The 16,116-nt window shown below is 39.6% G+C and overlaps 1 protein-coding gene across 1 annotated transcript in view; it reads right to left on the bottom strand.

The window, feature by feature from the left end:
- ITPR2 (inositol 1,4,5-trisphosphate receptor type 2) overlaps positions 1 to 16,116 on the bottom strand; it is a 255,879-nt gene that overhangs the window by 104,723 nt on the left and 135,040 nt on the right. Inside the window, exons 35-37 of the mRNA XM_065742442.1 lie at positions 14,719 to 14,909; positions 13,303 to 13,445; positions 11,222 to 11,330 (exon numbers count right to left, since the gene is read on the bottom strand). Coding sequence (XP_065598514.1) covers positions 11,222 to 11,330; positions 13,303 to 13,445; positions 14,719 to 14,909 — 443 coding nt within the window. The remainder of the gene's footprint in view (positions 1 to 11,221; positions 11,331 to 13,302; positions 13,446 to 14,718; positions 14,910 to 16,116) is intronic.

The following is a 16,116-nucleotide window of genomic DNA, read 5'->3' as shown; positions in this document are numbered from 1 at the left end:
TCAGTAAAGTATCTTCATACGAATCAACCTTAGAACTCAAGGTTAAAAACATTTCTTCGGCACCTGAGACTGACCAGCACTCAATCCTACTAGATGTGGGGCTAATGGGACACAAACTGCTACTATAAACAGTCAAAGAATCCAAAAATCAGCTCTAAGTTTTCTGCAAGAAAGAAGAGAAAGGTAACAAAAACAAACAAAAAGGGGGGGGGGGGGGGGAGGGGGGGGGGCCGGAGGGATAAAAGTTTTGCAAGAAAAAGGAATATGAAGAAGCACCACTCGTGTAACTCCTCAATACTTAGATATAAAATGACTTGGGCAATCCTGTCAAAAGGAATTTCTGGTGTGGTAAAGTCCTCACCCCCACCTCAAGTGACAGCTCTGCATCTGGAGTTATCAACACTAGTCCAAACATTAAGAGACAGCCTCCCTGTCTCATGGCACAGCCAGAGAGCCAGTACAGCCTCTCCCTGGCATCCACACAGCATCAGCACATTATGCTTGTGACTACTTACAGCAGAAAGCATTTGCACGTGTGCTCTCCCAATGAGACCTGAGTGACAGCAAGACTGCAGTGGGAAGAAAATGGATTAATCAGACTTCACTGTCAAGGTGTCATGTGCTGCCCATGGAAAGCTGTTGCATGGTAAACAAGGAAAACAAGGCACATCCTACAGAGAGTATTCATTGCTGCAGACTGAAAGAACACTTTCAGGCTCTGCACAACCAAAAGATCTCTGCAGAAAGCGTAGGGGTCAAAATGACACCAAGATAATTAAGCTCATAATCCTCAAGGTAATCACCAGCTCCAAAACAGGTCCCTCATTGAACAGCCTGGTCAACACAGACCGTTTAAATATCCTTGTCTTTTTCCCGGGAACTCCAAAGGTCAGGTAACCAAAAATGAACCCAGCTTTCATTTAAGTAAACAAACACATGCATAATTCAGTAAAGCATATTTTGAGCTCTGGGATTTATAGAATCAAAACTTGAAGAACAGATACCCTAGAGGCTCAAAGAAATTCCAGATAACTGCTTGTAATTAAAAAAACTCATGATTTTCAAGCCAGATCTCGTGATTTGTTTGCAGCCTGACTCAGGGTTTTCAATGCTTAGAGTTGGCAACTCTGACTAAGCAGGGATATGAAATAAGAGCGAGAGTGACTACCCGCCAGGCTTCTGTTTTCCTGGGACAGAAGACAAAGCAGCTCTGACAATTCCAGCTGGCAATACCATCCAGGCACTCCTCCAAGGCCAAACATGCTGGATAAAATCCTCATCAGACAAAAAAACCCGTATCAGAAGCAGTTACTGTTGTTGCTTAATAGCTGTTTTCTTAAGTTCAATATAGCATATATTTTCTTTTCCTTGAAAGGATGATGGGGGGTGGAAAGGAAGAGTTGGGCTACAGTTCGACAAATCCCCTTGCCAGATGTCATTAGCAATGAAGTCCCTTACAAATTATATCAGTATGAAGCAAATCAGAAAACAGTGAGTTTCCATTTCCTCCTCACATCTGGCTAGACAGAGACTAGCTTTCATCTATAGTTTGGAATCAACCCTCCTCTGCTTCTTGCTTAGTGTGGTAAGGATGTTAAGCAAGTAATTGCTATCATTAAAAAAGAAAAATACCTCGACCGCTCCTGATCCCCAGCCCTGTCAAATAGTGACTCCTTCAGTAGGCTTCCCCAAAGCCATTTCAGTACACTGCACTCATCTTCTCCCTGCTCCAGACAGAGGTAGGAGCCTGCAGATGGGGCATGTCTCAAGCCACGGCCCTTGCACCTTCCTGAGTGATGCCTAACCCTAATAACCCAATAACCCCAAGCATCCCCACCAAGCTGGTATCTGGCAAGATGGTCTGTCTAGACTGTAATTGGACTCAAATTTCCACCTTCTAGTAGCACTCAGCCCTCCCCACCTGCCCATGGGTGAAACAGAAAGAGCAAAGTGCAGTGAGAGTCTGAGACGAAGGGTCTTGCTGGTTCTCACTGCTTTTGCTTCCCCTAGAAAGGCAAGAGCACATCTGAAAAAAAATGTGTTTTCAGTTCTTCGTGTTTTGACTGACAAAACTAAATAATACCATAAACGGAGTTTTTCTATAGAAACTCAGCTCCTGAAACACTTTACTGAGCTGTAAATCTTGGACTAAAGCATTTATGTAACACCATCTATTCATGCTGCCCTGACTAACCTTAACTAACCATTCCATTATAATGAGTCCATTATCCCCTGCTTTATTGTATTTTTTCTTAAAACAGAGATCAAAGATTTGGATCTAGTGGCATCATGCCGATTTCATTTTTATTACTGGCTCCCTAGGTCTATCATAAATATTCATTGGCCATCCTTAATACAACGTATTGAATTCTGCTCACTGCTATCACTGGTGCAATTGCAAACTACAAACAGGGCTGTTGCTCAAACATATTAAATAAAGCAACAGCAAATTTGTGACAGTCAATAACAACAAAACAAAAAACAAAACAAAACACAAATTCACAATTCACAAAACAAAACAACCCTTCCCCCTGCCAGGGAAATTCAAGGCTGAAGGAGACATTTTCTCTCGCCCCCTCCATGACTGCAGACATTTGACTGCTGTGGGAGGTTGTCTGTGCAGCAGCAGCTGACCTGCTCCCACAGACAGGAGACATTTTTGAGAAGTCCACAGTTGCCACACTGTGGTCTCTGTGATAATGCAGCATTACACTGTGTTCATCAGGATAAACAAAAAATGCCTTTCAGCAGAGATATATAAATCTGCTCAGAAATGTGGACTTGATGCACAGCAGCTAGTACTTTTAAATATTAGTTAATGGGGGTGGGGATAGAAACATCCCCCAGCTAACAGTCAGTAAAAAGATAATTCATTTTTTTTCTCATAATACCCAAGAACAACTGCAGATATCCAAAACTTCAAGATGCTGCAATTTGTTTCTCCATTCATACTTGTCACTTCCACAAACTCCACACTGCAGTGCAGCTCTCCCAGCATGAGGCAGGGAGGCAAAGGAAGCACAAATAGCACCTGTGTGCTTTGCTCCTGCTCTGTGAACAGACACAGGCCTCTTGGGATGTCACCTGGGCAATTTAAACAATCACCAATTGCTAAAATTTGGAAAGGGACATCTGAAGGCCATCTAGTCCAACTCCCCTGCAATGAAAAGGGACACCACAACTAGATCAGGTTGCCCAGGGCCTAATCGAGCCTCACCTTGAAAATCTCCAGGGATAACACATCAACCACATCACTGAAGCAACCTGTTCCAGTGCCTCAACATCCTCACTGTAAAAGTTTTCCTTATATCTAACCTAAATTTTAACCTAAACCCTCTTTGAGCATGAAGCCATTTCCCCTTGTTCTATCACCACAGGCCCTGCTTAAGAGTCTGTCCCCTTCTTCCCTGTAGCTCCCCTTTAGATATTGAAAGGCCGCTATCAGGTCACCACGCAACCTTCTCTTCTCCAGGCTGAACAGCCCCCAGCTCTCTCAGCCTATCCTCATAGGAGAAGTGCTCCGTTCCATGGACTGTTTTGTGGTCCTTCTCTGACATGTTCCAGCAGGTCTGTCTCTCTCTGTACTGAGGACTCCACATCTGCACACAGTACTCCTGGTGAAGTCTCACCAGCACAGAGTAGAGGGGCAGGATCACCTCCCTCACCCCACTGGCCACGCTTCTTTTGGTGTCTGGGCTGTGAGGGCATATCAGACACTACATTTTTTAAGGGAGAACACATATTCTTTTAAAAACAAAGCAATGCAGTAGGATATGGAATGCATGCTCATAGATTTATCTGCTAACGTGACTCCACCACAGAGGTAATATACTGCTCATTGCAAAATAAGATGCCACAGGAATAAATCATCTAGAATAAATATTTATATTTATGCATACAAATATATTCTCAAACAAAACTACACAAACCTGAAGATGAGAACCATACGATAAAACTGCTGACTCAGCTTGTTTACTAATCTACGACATACCTTTGGTCATTTATCTACCCCCTTGCCAATCTAGTACCTGCTAGAAACTTGTAGTAAATTCCTAAAAATCTTTTACTGCTTTGGTCACAATTTAAAATACATAAATAAAACCAAACTGAAATAAAACCTTGATTCTGATGCCTTCAAGGTTCAGAACTTGATTCAAGTAGCTACAGTGAAATCTTTACTGAAATCCATTCCAAAATAAAAGCAAAAAAATCTATCGTAGCTCTTTACATAAAGGATCCTGGTAAGTTTCAACAATTTTGTGCCTGAGTAAGGTGACATGAATTATATTCAGATGTCTGTGAATGTTTCATTTGTTAAAAGCTCTCCTCCCTTGCACTCTTTTCTGTTTGTTTTTAACTAAAAGCAGTATTAACAGAATAGGATGCCTAACGGTTTGCAGTTGGTTAGGATCTCCTCACTGGCTTTGCTATCCTTCAGATCAGATCCATAGAAATGAATTCATATGAAAAAAGAAGAAGAAAACAAGAAGTATCCTTTTGTCACAAACACTATATAGACAGGAAATTACAGAGCAGAAGTTGGACATTCGAAGTTCAGAGCAAGGTTTGTTATTGTTTTGCTTGTTGCCGTATCTACAGAGAAGAAAATATTGTATGGTATCAGATGCTCCTTTAGAGGAAATATATCATACGCAAGAAGGGCAGATGATACAAGTTTCAAAACAATTTATCAATTGCGATGTGGGGCTTAATATTTCTGAAAGAAATCTGGAGAACAACATTTCATATTCTGAGAAAATGAAAAATAAATATGTGCTACTGAGAGGCTGACCTCTTTAGGAAGGAAAGTATTTACAACTGTTTTCTTGGTATCTGCCACTGGATTTGTTTATGTCTTGGAGAAGAATAAATAAAAAAATATGAAACAAAGAAAAATAAGTGCCAGTGAGCTGAGCTAAAAGCACCCTAAAGTCTCCGGAGATAACATTTGGATGACAGTGGCAGTTAACCATTACATATTAAAGAGAGGGTAGCATCACGAAATCACCCAGTCCCATAAAATAGTTAGCCACATGCTTTACTCCCATTGCAGCAGATTCAAGTGCTCATCTTTCACTAGATCAGGCCTTTACACCTCAGCAGAAGTCAGAAATGCTGTCTCCTACCTGTCTTTGACAGATGATCCTGTCCAGATGACCAAGAGCCACAAGCTCTGCCTCAGACTATGCCTGACAGAGACCACAAAAAGCACCTCACAACTGGCCCAGGCCAAGGGGCTTTGAACATCCCTCCAAACACAAGCAGATAAAGTCTGAATAAAAATGTTTGGGGACTGTGGCTTACAGAAAAAGTGTCTCCCCTTAAAATGAAGATATGTTTTTCAGACAAAGTAGCTGCAGTTGCAGATTTTTGCAATAGAAGCAGCTTGAAAATCTATAAAGTGTCAGTGATTGGAAACGCAGCAGAATATCTGGGGATAGTCTGAAGCAATGCACATTGCAAAAAGGGTACTTCAAAGATCAGGGAAGTTACTTTAGAACAGTCTATTTCATGTTGTGTGTCAAAGCACTAGAAACATGCAGCACTAATAACATGCCTTAGTGGCTGATGGCCCGAGGCACTAAACACCATGGCTAATAACCCCTGGCTGCTACAAACAACGGCATCATGTGCTCTGTGATATCCTCATGCTTAATTATTCCAGCTTGATGCTGAGAAGGAAGGGAAAGTGAAACTGAATTGGTTTGTCTCATTGTAGGTTTTATTGCTTTGGCTTGTAAAATGTTAGCATATGTGTATAATGAGAAATTACCACATTTTAAGGGTCTAACCACATTTAGTGTTTAGTCTTGTGTATCTGAGTGCTCTGACTCTCCTTCTACTGCAATTACTGGCTCAGAGGATTCACAGCAACAGCGAAGCTTGAATACTCCACTACAATGAATCAGTGCAACACACCGGCACCTTCACACAGATGGAGACTTTGTCCCAGCAGTGTCTGAACTTTCTGCCATGCTTGGTCACTTGAATGTTGTGACAAATTCACAACACTGCTTTCCTGCCCATATCAAAGCGTGCTGGCGCTGCTGAAGCTGATCACTCTTCTTTCGTGAACCTCCAGTTACTCCCACACTGCACTTATTTTCCTAAGGTAAGAGGTTTAATGCAGGATATAGCAAAAATATCCTTTACCACCTGAAACTGACAGGTGATTAAAAAAATAAAAATCAACATAAACAGCATTGAGCTTAGACATTTTCCTATAGTATTTCAAGCTCCACATTACTGTACAAACTCACTGAGCTTAGTGAGGAGAACAACTTAGTGACAACAGGAAAAAAAAATCAGCCTAGTGTATAGTCATTTTTCTCTATGAACAGAAATAAAGCAGACAGCAAAGTTGTTGAAAAAGTAAATATGATTCTTCAGAACGTATTGTCACTAGTCCAAAATGTAACAGAAATTAAGGCATTTCACATCCTTTCTTTGACACAAAATAAATGTAATTTCAAAGTATAATACCTTCAGAAAAAACCCCATGTGTTCAGAATTATTCTCTTTTCCCCCACACTTATTATTACCTATATATGTTATTTATCTGCATACTGCCTAATTCACAGATACATCTTGAAAAATAAAATAGAAGGCAAGAGTAACACCTTCAATTAAAAAAGCTGCAACACCAGGACACTGCAGTGGCTCCCAGCAACATCAGCTAGGTTCTAAGGCACACTGAGATCATTTTTCCCTGCACAAAAAGACCTTCAGCTCCCACTGGTTTCAGCTTGACTGATAGATCAATATATTTACAAACTGAGACTATTCCTTTCCACAAAGTGGTTCAAGTTTTCTCAGCAGCTGCATGTGAAATGACTCAGGTTTTCTGGGATAAAATGCCTAACATCCAATGGTGGCTATATCATGGGTGTTTGCAGTGAAAAAGAAGCTGTATCAAATTTCACACGTATTTTGATGTTGTTGCTAAAAACAACAAGGAGAGGATAGCTTACATTTCATAACTAAAGTGGAATACAAAAATGTTAACCTTCCAAAATGGAAGGCTACAAAGAACAAAGCTATCTCTACCATTTTGAACTGTGAAGGTAGTGCAAAAGTATGAAGAGAAAGACAACATCTTTCAGAAGTTTTTTCAAAACAAAAAAGGTAAAAAGCACAAATACATACTTCTGACAATTAAGCAGCTTACATAGTCTTTGTTCTGCTGACACTTAAAAAATATTCAATGTTTTTAATTATTTATACTGCAATTCAACACCTAAAGCAGAAAGCAAGTATAAAGTCTGTTCTGTGGCACAAATAAACCAAGCTGAAGTGTTCAGATGACTGTACTTTTTCTAGAAGCTACCATTTGTCAGAATTTACAGTCATGGACTCTACCATATTCTGTAATACACTATGATTCATCAGCACTCTGACCAGCCAACAATGTCATAGCAAACTTGTCAAATATACATGCTTTCATGTATAAAACTGTGTTTTTCCAAGACCTCATTAAGAACAACTGGTAAATCTGAAGGCTGTACAAGCTCAAGGCACTGACATAGCAGCAGCCAAAGTGGGTTGAAATGTTGCCATATGAGCACAATCCAACAGAATCCTACAACTTCATCCAATTTGCTGAGGGTGGGTTTAAGTTTAGCTTCTGATCTCCCTTTGAAGCAGCTGGGACCACTCACCCCTCCGGGCCCACCTGCTCCATTGCATGGACTTTCAGCAGGGCAGCTAGGTAATTTTAAGATTTTAATTAGCTCCATTGACTTGCAAAGTGCATAACTGGCAATAGCCTACATCTCTCAGGTGCTTTTGAAAATGTCCTCTATATTCTGTGACGTGAAAGTACATCTGCAGTCAGCATTCACAAAGAAGTTAAACTGAAATCAACCATCATGGCAAAGAACACGGAAAAAACCTGAGTAAAAACTGGAAATACTAGACCAAATGATGGTATGAAAACCACCAGCAGTAACAAACAAGCATAGATGGGGCAGATCTAGTCCAAGAGTAGTCCTTTTACTCTCCTCTGTTCCTCTTCTGAAACAGTGACTATAAAGTGCTTTTATCTATACCGCAGTAAATTGTTTGGGCACTGTTTCACCCAAGTGCCTTCATGCTGTTCTGTAAGATCTTTCTGTAAGAGAGGGGCTGTAGATCAAGTTTCATTCCAGTTAGTTACCTAATCAATACAAATAGGACTAGGACTTAACACAGAACTCCAGGGAGGTTGTGATAATCACCTGCAATTACTTATGAAAGCCAATCAATGACCAGGAGGTTTTATGTGGCATTTATATACCTTAAATCAAACTTCTGAAATTAAACTTTGATTCCTAACACAATTAGATGTTGCAGCACTAAGCAAAACAATGCACAAGCAAACTGCCTCAAGGGCAGACTGCAAACGGAAAGCAGAACTGAGGATGAAGCCACGAGAGCATGAGCAGCACAGACCAGAAACATGCAATGAGAGGAGATGCTCAACAACAATGCTCAACAACAGAGTTGATTCTAGGAAACAGATAAGGGACAGATTGGAAGTATGCATGAAAACAGTGAAATACGCTCCTAAAGCTATCTTTTCCTCCTATTGCATCATTGATACAGACTACATTAAAGCTGTCAAATGAAAGAAAAGACATTAGAAGGCCCAGTGCCCACACCTGGATCTTAACTATGGGAAGAAAGAGAGATTATGATATTTGACTTCATTATTCTGGTTTCTCACCATAATACAGTCTGCAGAAAGTGGAAGTTTACCATATCTGTCAAATGTATCACAAAAAACGTTATGATGAACGAAGTTTTCTGTCAGAATTTCATATGTCCCTCTGTAGCTTTGCACTGGTGTTACTGCTAAATCACAGAATACCAATACCCCGTAATGTTAGCAAGAGATGGAATTAGGGAGTATTAGGTATAGAATATCTCAAGTTGGAAGGGACCCATTAGGATCATCGAGCCCAACTCCTGTCTCCACACTGGACCACCCAAATATGTATCTGAGAGCATTGTCCAGATGCTTCTTGAACTCCAGATAACATTTCAGGCAGTGTCAAAACTGTTTACTAGAAGTTGGAAACATGCACAACAGGCTGTTCATAGCTCTATTTTTACTGTTCTGAAGTCTTTACCATGAACAATAACTCCTAAGAGTATGAAGCCAGATACGTACTTGCAAATCGTAGAAGTGTGTTTACTCATTTATTTGCTTGCACTGATTAACTACATTTCTCACATGTGAAATCTATGGGATTTAAGAAAAAGCATGAAGGAGAAAAAAGCTCTTCCACCCTCCAATGCCTCCGCCACTCCTGGGATAGTGGAGGTCACAAGAAAGGTCTGGCTTACACATCTTGATGTCCACTGCTGAGGACCAGAGGCTGGGATGGCAGAGCGCAGCGCCCCTACAAACCAATGGAGTACACTCCCTCTGGTGGCTTCACTCAGGCTTGATTTATCAGCATCCACACAAAGAGCAATAAAATCAGGCAAGGTTTTTTGGTTTGTTTTGAATATTGTGCAGTGAGGCACTGCTTTTTTTCCCCTCTAAGATTATGTTAACTTTTGGTGGGTTAATGTAATTATTTTGGAGAAGTTTGGCACTTTTCTTTATACCATGCAGTTAAAAAGAAAGGAGGTTTCTCCATGTGATGCAGTGGGATCATGGACCCAGAAAGTTATTAGAGTAAGAATAATACTGAAAAGTAATATCTGCTTCACATGTGAAACTTGGTAGGACACAAAAAAACCTCAAAACTCACAAAAAAACCTGTCCACTCAGGCCTAACCACATTCTTCTTTTAGCTCGAGTCTTAACAGGAGGTGAAGAGGAGATTGATTTGCTCTGTTTGCACTGGTTTGGTTGTTGCTGTATAGAGAAAGGCTGATGTTTTGCTACTGCTTCCTTTGTCTTCATTTCACTGCTTTGCACCGAGAGTTTTTTAATCCTGTTGGCAGGATGCTTAGAAGTTTGTGCAACATGCTCCCATATCCATATGTTGAAATCAAAATAAAGAGTATACAGTCAAAACAAAGACACTGTGAATATTCCCCATTTGTAATATATGGCTCATTTATCATAAAAGAGAAGAGTTTCTGCCTTATCACATTGTTTGACAGTACAAAAGCACTTCACTGTAAAAATAAAGTCTCATACATTCAGAAATAGGCATGCATATCATAGTCACCAAAGCACCCTTCTTAAGGTTAGATTAAGATTAAGACTGAATCTCACTGCTATCATATCTGAATGGTGGTTAAGTTTGCCAGGTACAGTAACATGAATGAGCACTGTTACTTAGATATGTGAGAATTTTTCGGTGTAAAAGCCTAAGACAGTGAAATGGTGTGACTTTTCTCAGAGTAAAGTGAAACCCATGAACACACTTGACTAAACATGTCAGCTGTGATCAAATGAAAATAATGGCAGTGAAAGATTAGATAATAGTTGCATGATTCACTTTAAGAGTGAATAATACTGAAAGAATTTGGAGAATACTCAGAAATTTGGATAAGGAAACACAGAAAAGGTACTCAAAAGGCTTATAACCTCTGTGAAGGGAAAGCTGAGATGCAAGTTGGAATCTAGCTACCAGCACCCAAAGCTGCAAGCAAAACAAAATGGATATTCAAAAAAGTTGTTTTTGTTGTCATGAGATAAAACTGGGCAATAAGTGAAAGGAGAGAGAGAGGACAAATGTTAATAGGTTCAAGAAAAATTAAGACATTCTACAGACTGTCACTTCTCCACAAAACAGGCAACTACTTAAACATCACATATTCCTGTCACATATTTATAAGCTTTAAAATGTTCATGGAGTACAGAAGTCTGGCACCACAGGCAGCAGAGAAAACTGCACAATTGCAATTAAAAAACCCAATGTTGCTCATTGATTATCTGCCAGATAAAGTCAGATGTCAGACCTAAGGACTAGTTTCTAGAAACACATACCTCCAATACATAATAATTATATTTAGCAATTCTAGTTACTGCAAATTTATTTAGTCTTTCTTGCTTTGACTCTTGTAAAGCCCCTTATATGGAACTATCTATGTAAGACAAACGGTTTCCCTTGTTTAAATCTTACTTTCTGTCATGCCACACTGTCTCTGAAAAACCACATCATCGTTAGAATGTGTGAGAAATCGAAATCATGACATATTCTGCTACTGTCCTAGAACCCACATTTTAATACCATTCTATATCTTAGTTCTATATTTAATAACAAAATGGTAGCAGTACCTCTTCCGCAAAGTTGGTTTTCTTGTCAAGCATTTCTCGTAATGTCTGAAGAATTTTAATGCAGAGCTTTTCTTCTTTCTCCATCAGCTTCTTTGTGTGATTAATCAACCTTAAAGTAAAGCATTAAACCTTAAAGAGCATTGCACTTTGTTACTAAGCCACGCTAAAATTTCTTCATGCAAAAATTACTCATCATTATATTTTTCCTTAAGGGAAGGAAATAAAAGTAGACAAAAGAAATCATAATTAAAAAGGAAATAGGGCTTTCAAGGTACTGTGAGTTTTTTATTATAATTTGTGCATCTCACCATGCAGAAGGCAGAATCCTACACCCACTTTTTCTGAATGCTTCCAGACTTGGAAGAAGATTCAAACTTGCTCTTTCTTTCTTTATTTGATGGTAACTATGCATTTACTTTAGCCTTTATTTAAAGCTAACCAGAGTTCATCGTGCTTCTTATAGACTTAAAAAGCTACAACCTTAATATACCTTCCAAGCTCAACGATGGTTATAATAAATTATGTAACGAGCAAATTTATTTTATGAGACAAATGGATCCAAAAGGATCCCCAAAGCATTCCTAAAAACTTCACATGGAAAAATTCAGAAATGCAGTTATTTGGCTGAAGCACAGCCATTGTTTACACTCACACATCTTCATGAGACTGTCTCAAGTCAGAAAACAAGGTGCACGTTCGCCTCTAGCTAAAACTGTGCCAAGAGTTTGGGTTTTAGTATCCTTAAGCCAATGCTAGGACAAGCATTCTTGTATCTGTACATAGCAAGTCCTTGCATAGCTGCTGTGAAAACAGAAGGAAGGAGGAAACCTGAAGGCCTTGGACAGGTTTCCTTTCTTCAATACCAGTGTTGGCTTATGGTTAATACAACAGTGTCTGAATTAAAGTGTCGAAGCAAAGGCACTGCGGCCACCAATTTACATAGACATAACACTGGTCATAAAGCACAGCCACCCAAAATAGGGCTGAAATGACATCATCTAAATATCCGTTCTGTAATACAATGTAACTGATTATATTTAAAGCATTGATAACTCCGTGTGCTAAAGCTTTCTTGAACTCAATAAAAACACCATGCAAGACTTTCCCATTGTCATGTTAACCAAATTCATGAACTACAAGTCCAAAAATATACAGATCTCAGGTCTGCAGTACTAACAATATTTCTTGAAGAGTTACACACTTATATCAGTGTTCTTACATTGCTCTGCAAACATTCCTTGCTGTGCAAGTTAATTAAATACAACAGAAACCTGTTAATTGCATTGTATGGGCCACACTCAGCAGACCTCAACTTTATTTCATACTGACTTTGAACAAGAGTTTGAGCAGAGGGAATGAGATGGAAAAAGCTCTGAATTTAACTTCATTTTTCTGAACATATGAAGTATATTGTTACAGTGCTACCTCTGCAGAATATGCAGATAGCCAAGGAACCAGGAGGGCTTCCAAATGTGTCAATTTGAAGTTGAAATGAGAGTTTCTCAAAGACAGGGAGAGCAACTCACTAGAGAATTAAATAAAAAATATTGAACGACTCTATTCCAATGCACAAAGTGCAAATAAAACATCTAATAATTCAGAATCAAGTGGGTGCCAGTGAAATGTGTCTTAAAAAGAACCACTGCAGTTTAAAATAAAAAGCAAATGGTTTATTTGCTTTACTGAAAAAAAAAAAAAGGCCTTGAGCACCGTTCTCCATTATGAAATCTTGAAAATTCTACCATGGAATGTAGTTTCTGTTGTCAGTTTGGAGAAAGTTAATCGCAAAAGTAGCCCATTAAGAAAACAGAAGTTCCTGTCAGAATTTTAACAAGCTACTAACATTCAATTTCTAGGCTGACAAGGCAAGAAGTGCTTTCTCTTTCCTCCTCTCCAAACTTCTAAATCTCTGAAAAACATAAAACATGCAGCAAAAGACCTCAATTTATGCTTTCAATATGAACTCAGACTCCTATATACTTAAATCACTACTGAAAATTTGAGGCGAGTGCTGTTGAAAAGTTAAACTTACTGTCCCCTTTTCCAAAGAAGCAAATAGGCCTTCTCCTTACACCACTTACTTGGACATGAAAGCACCACATCTTATTCTGGCATCGCTCCCCTCAGGAAAAAGAAGCTCTGGACTGTGCAGCACATCAACGAGCACTGAGAATTCAGCCTGCATCATGGGAGTGAACTGCTGCTCCAAAGAGGACACTACATCCTAGGAAATAAAGATGAGTATAATTTGTAACTGAAGCCAGACAAGAAAACCAGAAGAATGTTGCTGTGGAGCTGCACAATACTGTGGGCTATTTGACCCAGCAGCAAGAGCACTTATTAACCCAGGCTACAGAAAAGCAACCTCATGTGTTTCTCCATGGCTGCTCCTCAAGCTTGGTGAGGAGGAAAAGGTGCCCATTACTATTCATCTTGCTGTTTTCTTTCATGTTTCTCCCCTGCAGTAATGCCTCCAAAAACACTTAGGAACATTCAGAATGAGAGGAGAGCCACAGAGATGATGAGAGGGCGGGAGCACCTCCACTGTGACGACAGGCTGAGAGAGCTGGGGCTTTCAGTGTGGAGAGGGCTTTGGGGGGCCCCTATAGCAGCCTTCCCGTACCTGAAGAGGGCCTACAAGAAAGCTGGGGAGAGACATTTTATAAGGGATATAAGGAGACACATACAATGGATAGATTTTTACAGCGACAGGATGAGGAGAAATGGCTTTAAACTGGAAGAGGGCAGATTTACACTAGATGTTAGGAAGAAATTCTTTACTGAGGGTGGTGAGATACTGAACAGGATGCCCAGAGAGGTTGTGAATGTGTCCTCCCTGGAAGCATTGAAAGCCAGGCTGGATGGGGCTTTGAGCAGCTTGGTCTAGAGGGATGTGTCCTTGCCTATAGCAGCAGGTTGGAACTAGATAATCTTAAAAGGTCTCTTTCAACTCAAGCCTTTTTATGATTCTACAATGGCATGCTGGAAATGCACTGCTTGTTGAATACACGATATTAACGTATCACTTAAAATGTTGATTCCTGAGTATGTAGGGCTTCTCCTGCTGTTTTTCATAAATACCTGATGTAATTTAACCACTACATGAACAAGATGATTTCCATGTCTAAAGTAATCTCCAGTAAAAGAAACCTGACATAATGGTTCCTATAAAGCAGAGGACCTCCCTCCATACCCCAAAAAGAATGCACAACTGTGACAGGGCAGAAAAGAGACCCTTCTCTGTGGATCACTTTAGGGAACAAAAACAAACCTCCAATCCCTCTCTACTGCATTCTGTAGGAGCTGAATTCAGATCACAGATCATTTGAACAGGCACAAAACAGGAGCCCTCCACTTCCACCACCAAGAAGTTCAAGGTTTACTGTATTCCAGCTCTAAAATGGCAGTGAGTCTCCCATCTGATGTTTCTCACACCTGACACACCACAGATAAATGCACAGATACTACCAGTGCTCAAGGCATTTGCTATTTTGTACCTGTAGTTTTTCTATTATGTTCCTGTAATCCCAGGCAGGCCCACCAAGAGCTTCTTTAAAACGTGGTCCACTGCGGGCTGACATTCTCCACCCCATGGCTGCCCTCTGCACCATGTTAGAGTGACTCTTCATGAACAAGGTGTTGACCTGGCTGTCCAAATCCACTGGAATTGCAATCCCACGGTTCTTTGCTTTGAGAGAAAGAAAAGAAATTTAGAGCGAAAAAAAAAAACTTCATAGTTTTCTGCAAACCATGGCAAGCAAAATCCTGACGCTCTACAAACTGGGAGGGACTGAGAGTGGGATTTCACTTCAGTAAGTTTTAAAAATAAGGATCAAAACCTAAGCTGATAGAAATCAGCTGTTATCTAGTTAAAGACAGAGAGCTATACCACTTAAAATGAGCTGTGAATTGCTTCCAGCATATAGATTCAAAGGTACAGACATTTATTTTTTAAAGACAGATTATTTTGTTTTACTCATTAAAAGTAATAAATATAATAATGAGATCCAGAAATACTAATTAGACTAACAAAAAGAACATGCAGCAAAGCTATTTTTTCTCTATTCAAGAGTAAATTCAAAAGTTCTTTCTAGTGGATATATGCACATTTAGCCAATTTATTCCAAGTGCTGTTTGTTGCTTTTCTGGCTATTTTTTCTTGCAAAGACCTTGGGAAACCAAGTACACACAAATTAAAATCGAAAAACCTTCTCTTTTCCCTCAATTCCCTATACAGGCAGAATTGTTAAGCCATGAGATTCTTGGACACTACTGCAATATAACTGATAAGCAGATACAATTGGCAAATATAGATTGATTATTTGACTTCTTTTAAAATATTTTGGTAGACTTTGGTGTAGGGTGGGAAGTGATAAAAGGGAGAATATCAGAGGAAAAAAAAACCTGGGGGAAGACTTGATCCAATTTTACAGAGCATCCACTATTGAACTACCACTGCATACCAAACTATCATTTGAAAAGGAAGTTTGAAAGACAATGCTAGAATGTAGCTGCCCTTTCCTTTCTGAATATGTTTGCATTAGCTGCATCTATCTATTTCGCTGGAGGTCAGAGTGACGTTCTTCTAAGTCTCGGCATGAGTTGTCTGAAATTCGACAAACAAGAGACTGATGCAGCAATACTTCTGTTTGGAAGACTAGCTCACATTTAAATGATTAGGATTTATGTTCTGTGTCATTTCATTTAATTTCCACGGCACAGTTAATGCATAGTAAAAACTGAAAAATAACCCTAGCCCATTTGTGGTTTTCTACCACGATCTGGCAGTAACTAATTTTTTTTTTCCTTATTGAAATGAGGCAGATTTCTTTAAAAAACATTGGCCCACATTTAAGTTGTGCACAACATGTCATTTCTCTGAGGTATTTCCCCAC

This window comes from Cyrtonyx montezumae, unplaced genomic scaffold (assembly GCF_038088225.1).
Source record: "Cyrtonyx montezumae isolate F1298 unplaced genomic scaffold, pur_monq_1.0 scaffold_3, whole genome shotgun sequence".
Classification (NCBI taxonomy): Eukaryota; Metazoa; Chordata; class Aves; order Galliformes; family Odontophoridae; genus Cyrtonyx; species Cyrtonyx montezumae.
Note: the sequence above shows the minus strand (reverse complement) of the source record. Positions and strands in the feature narration are given on the sequence as shown.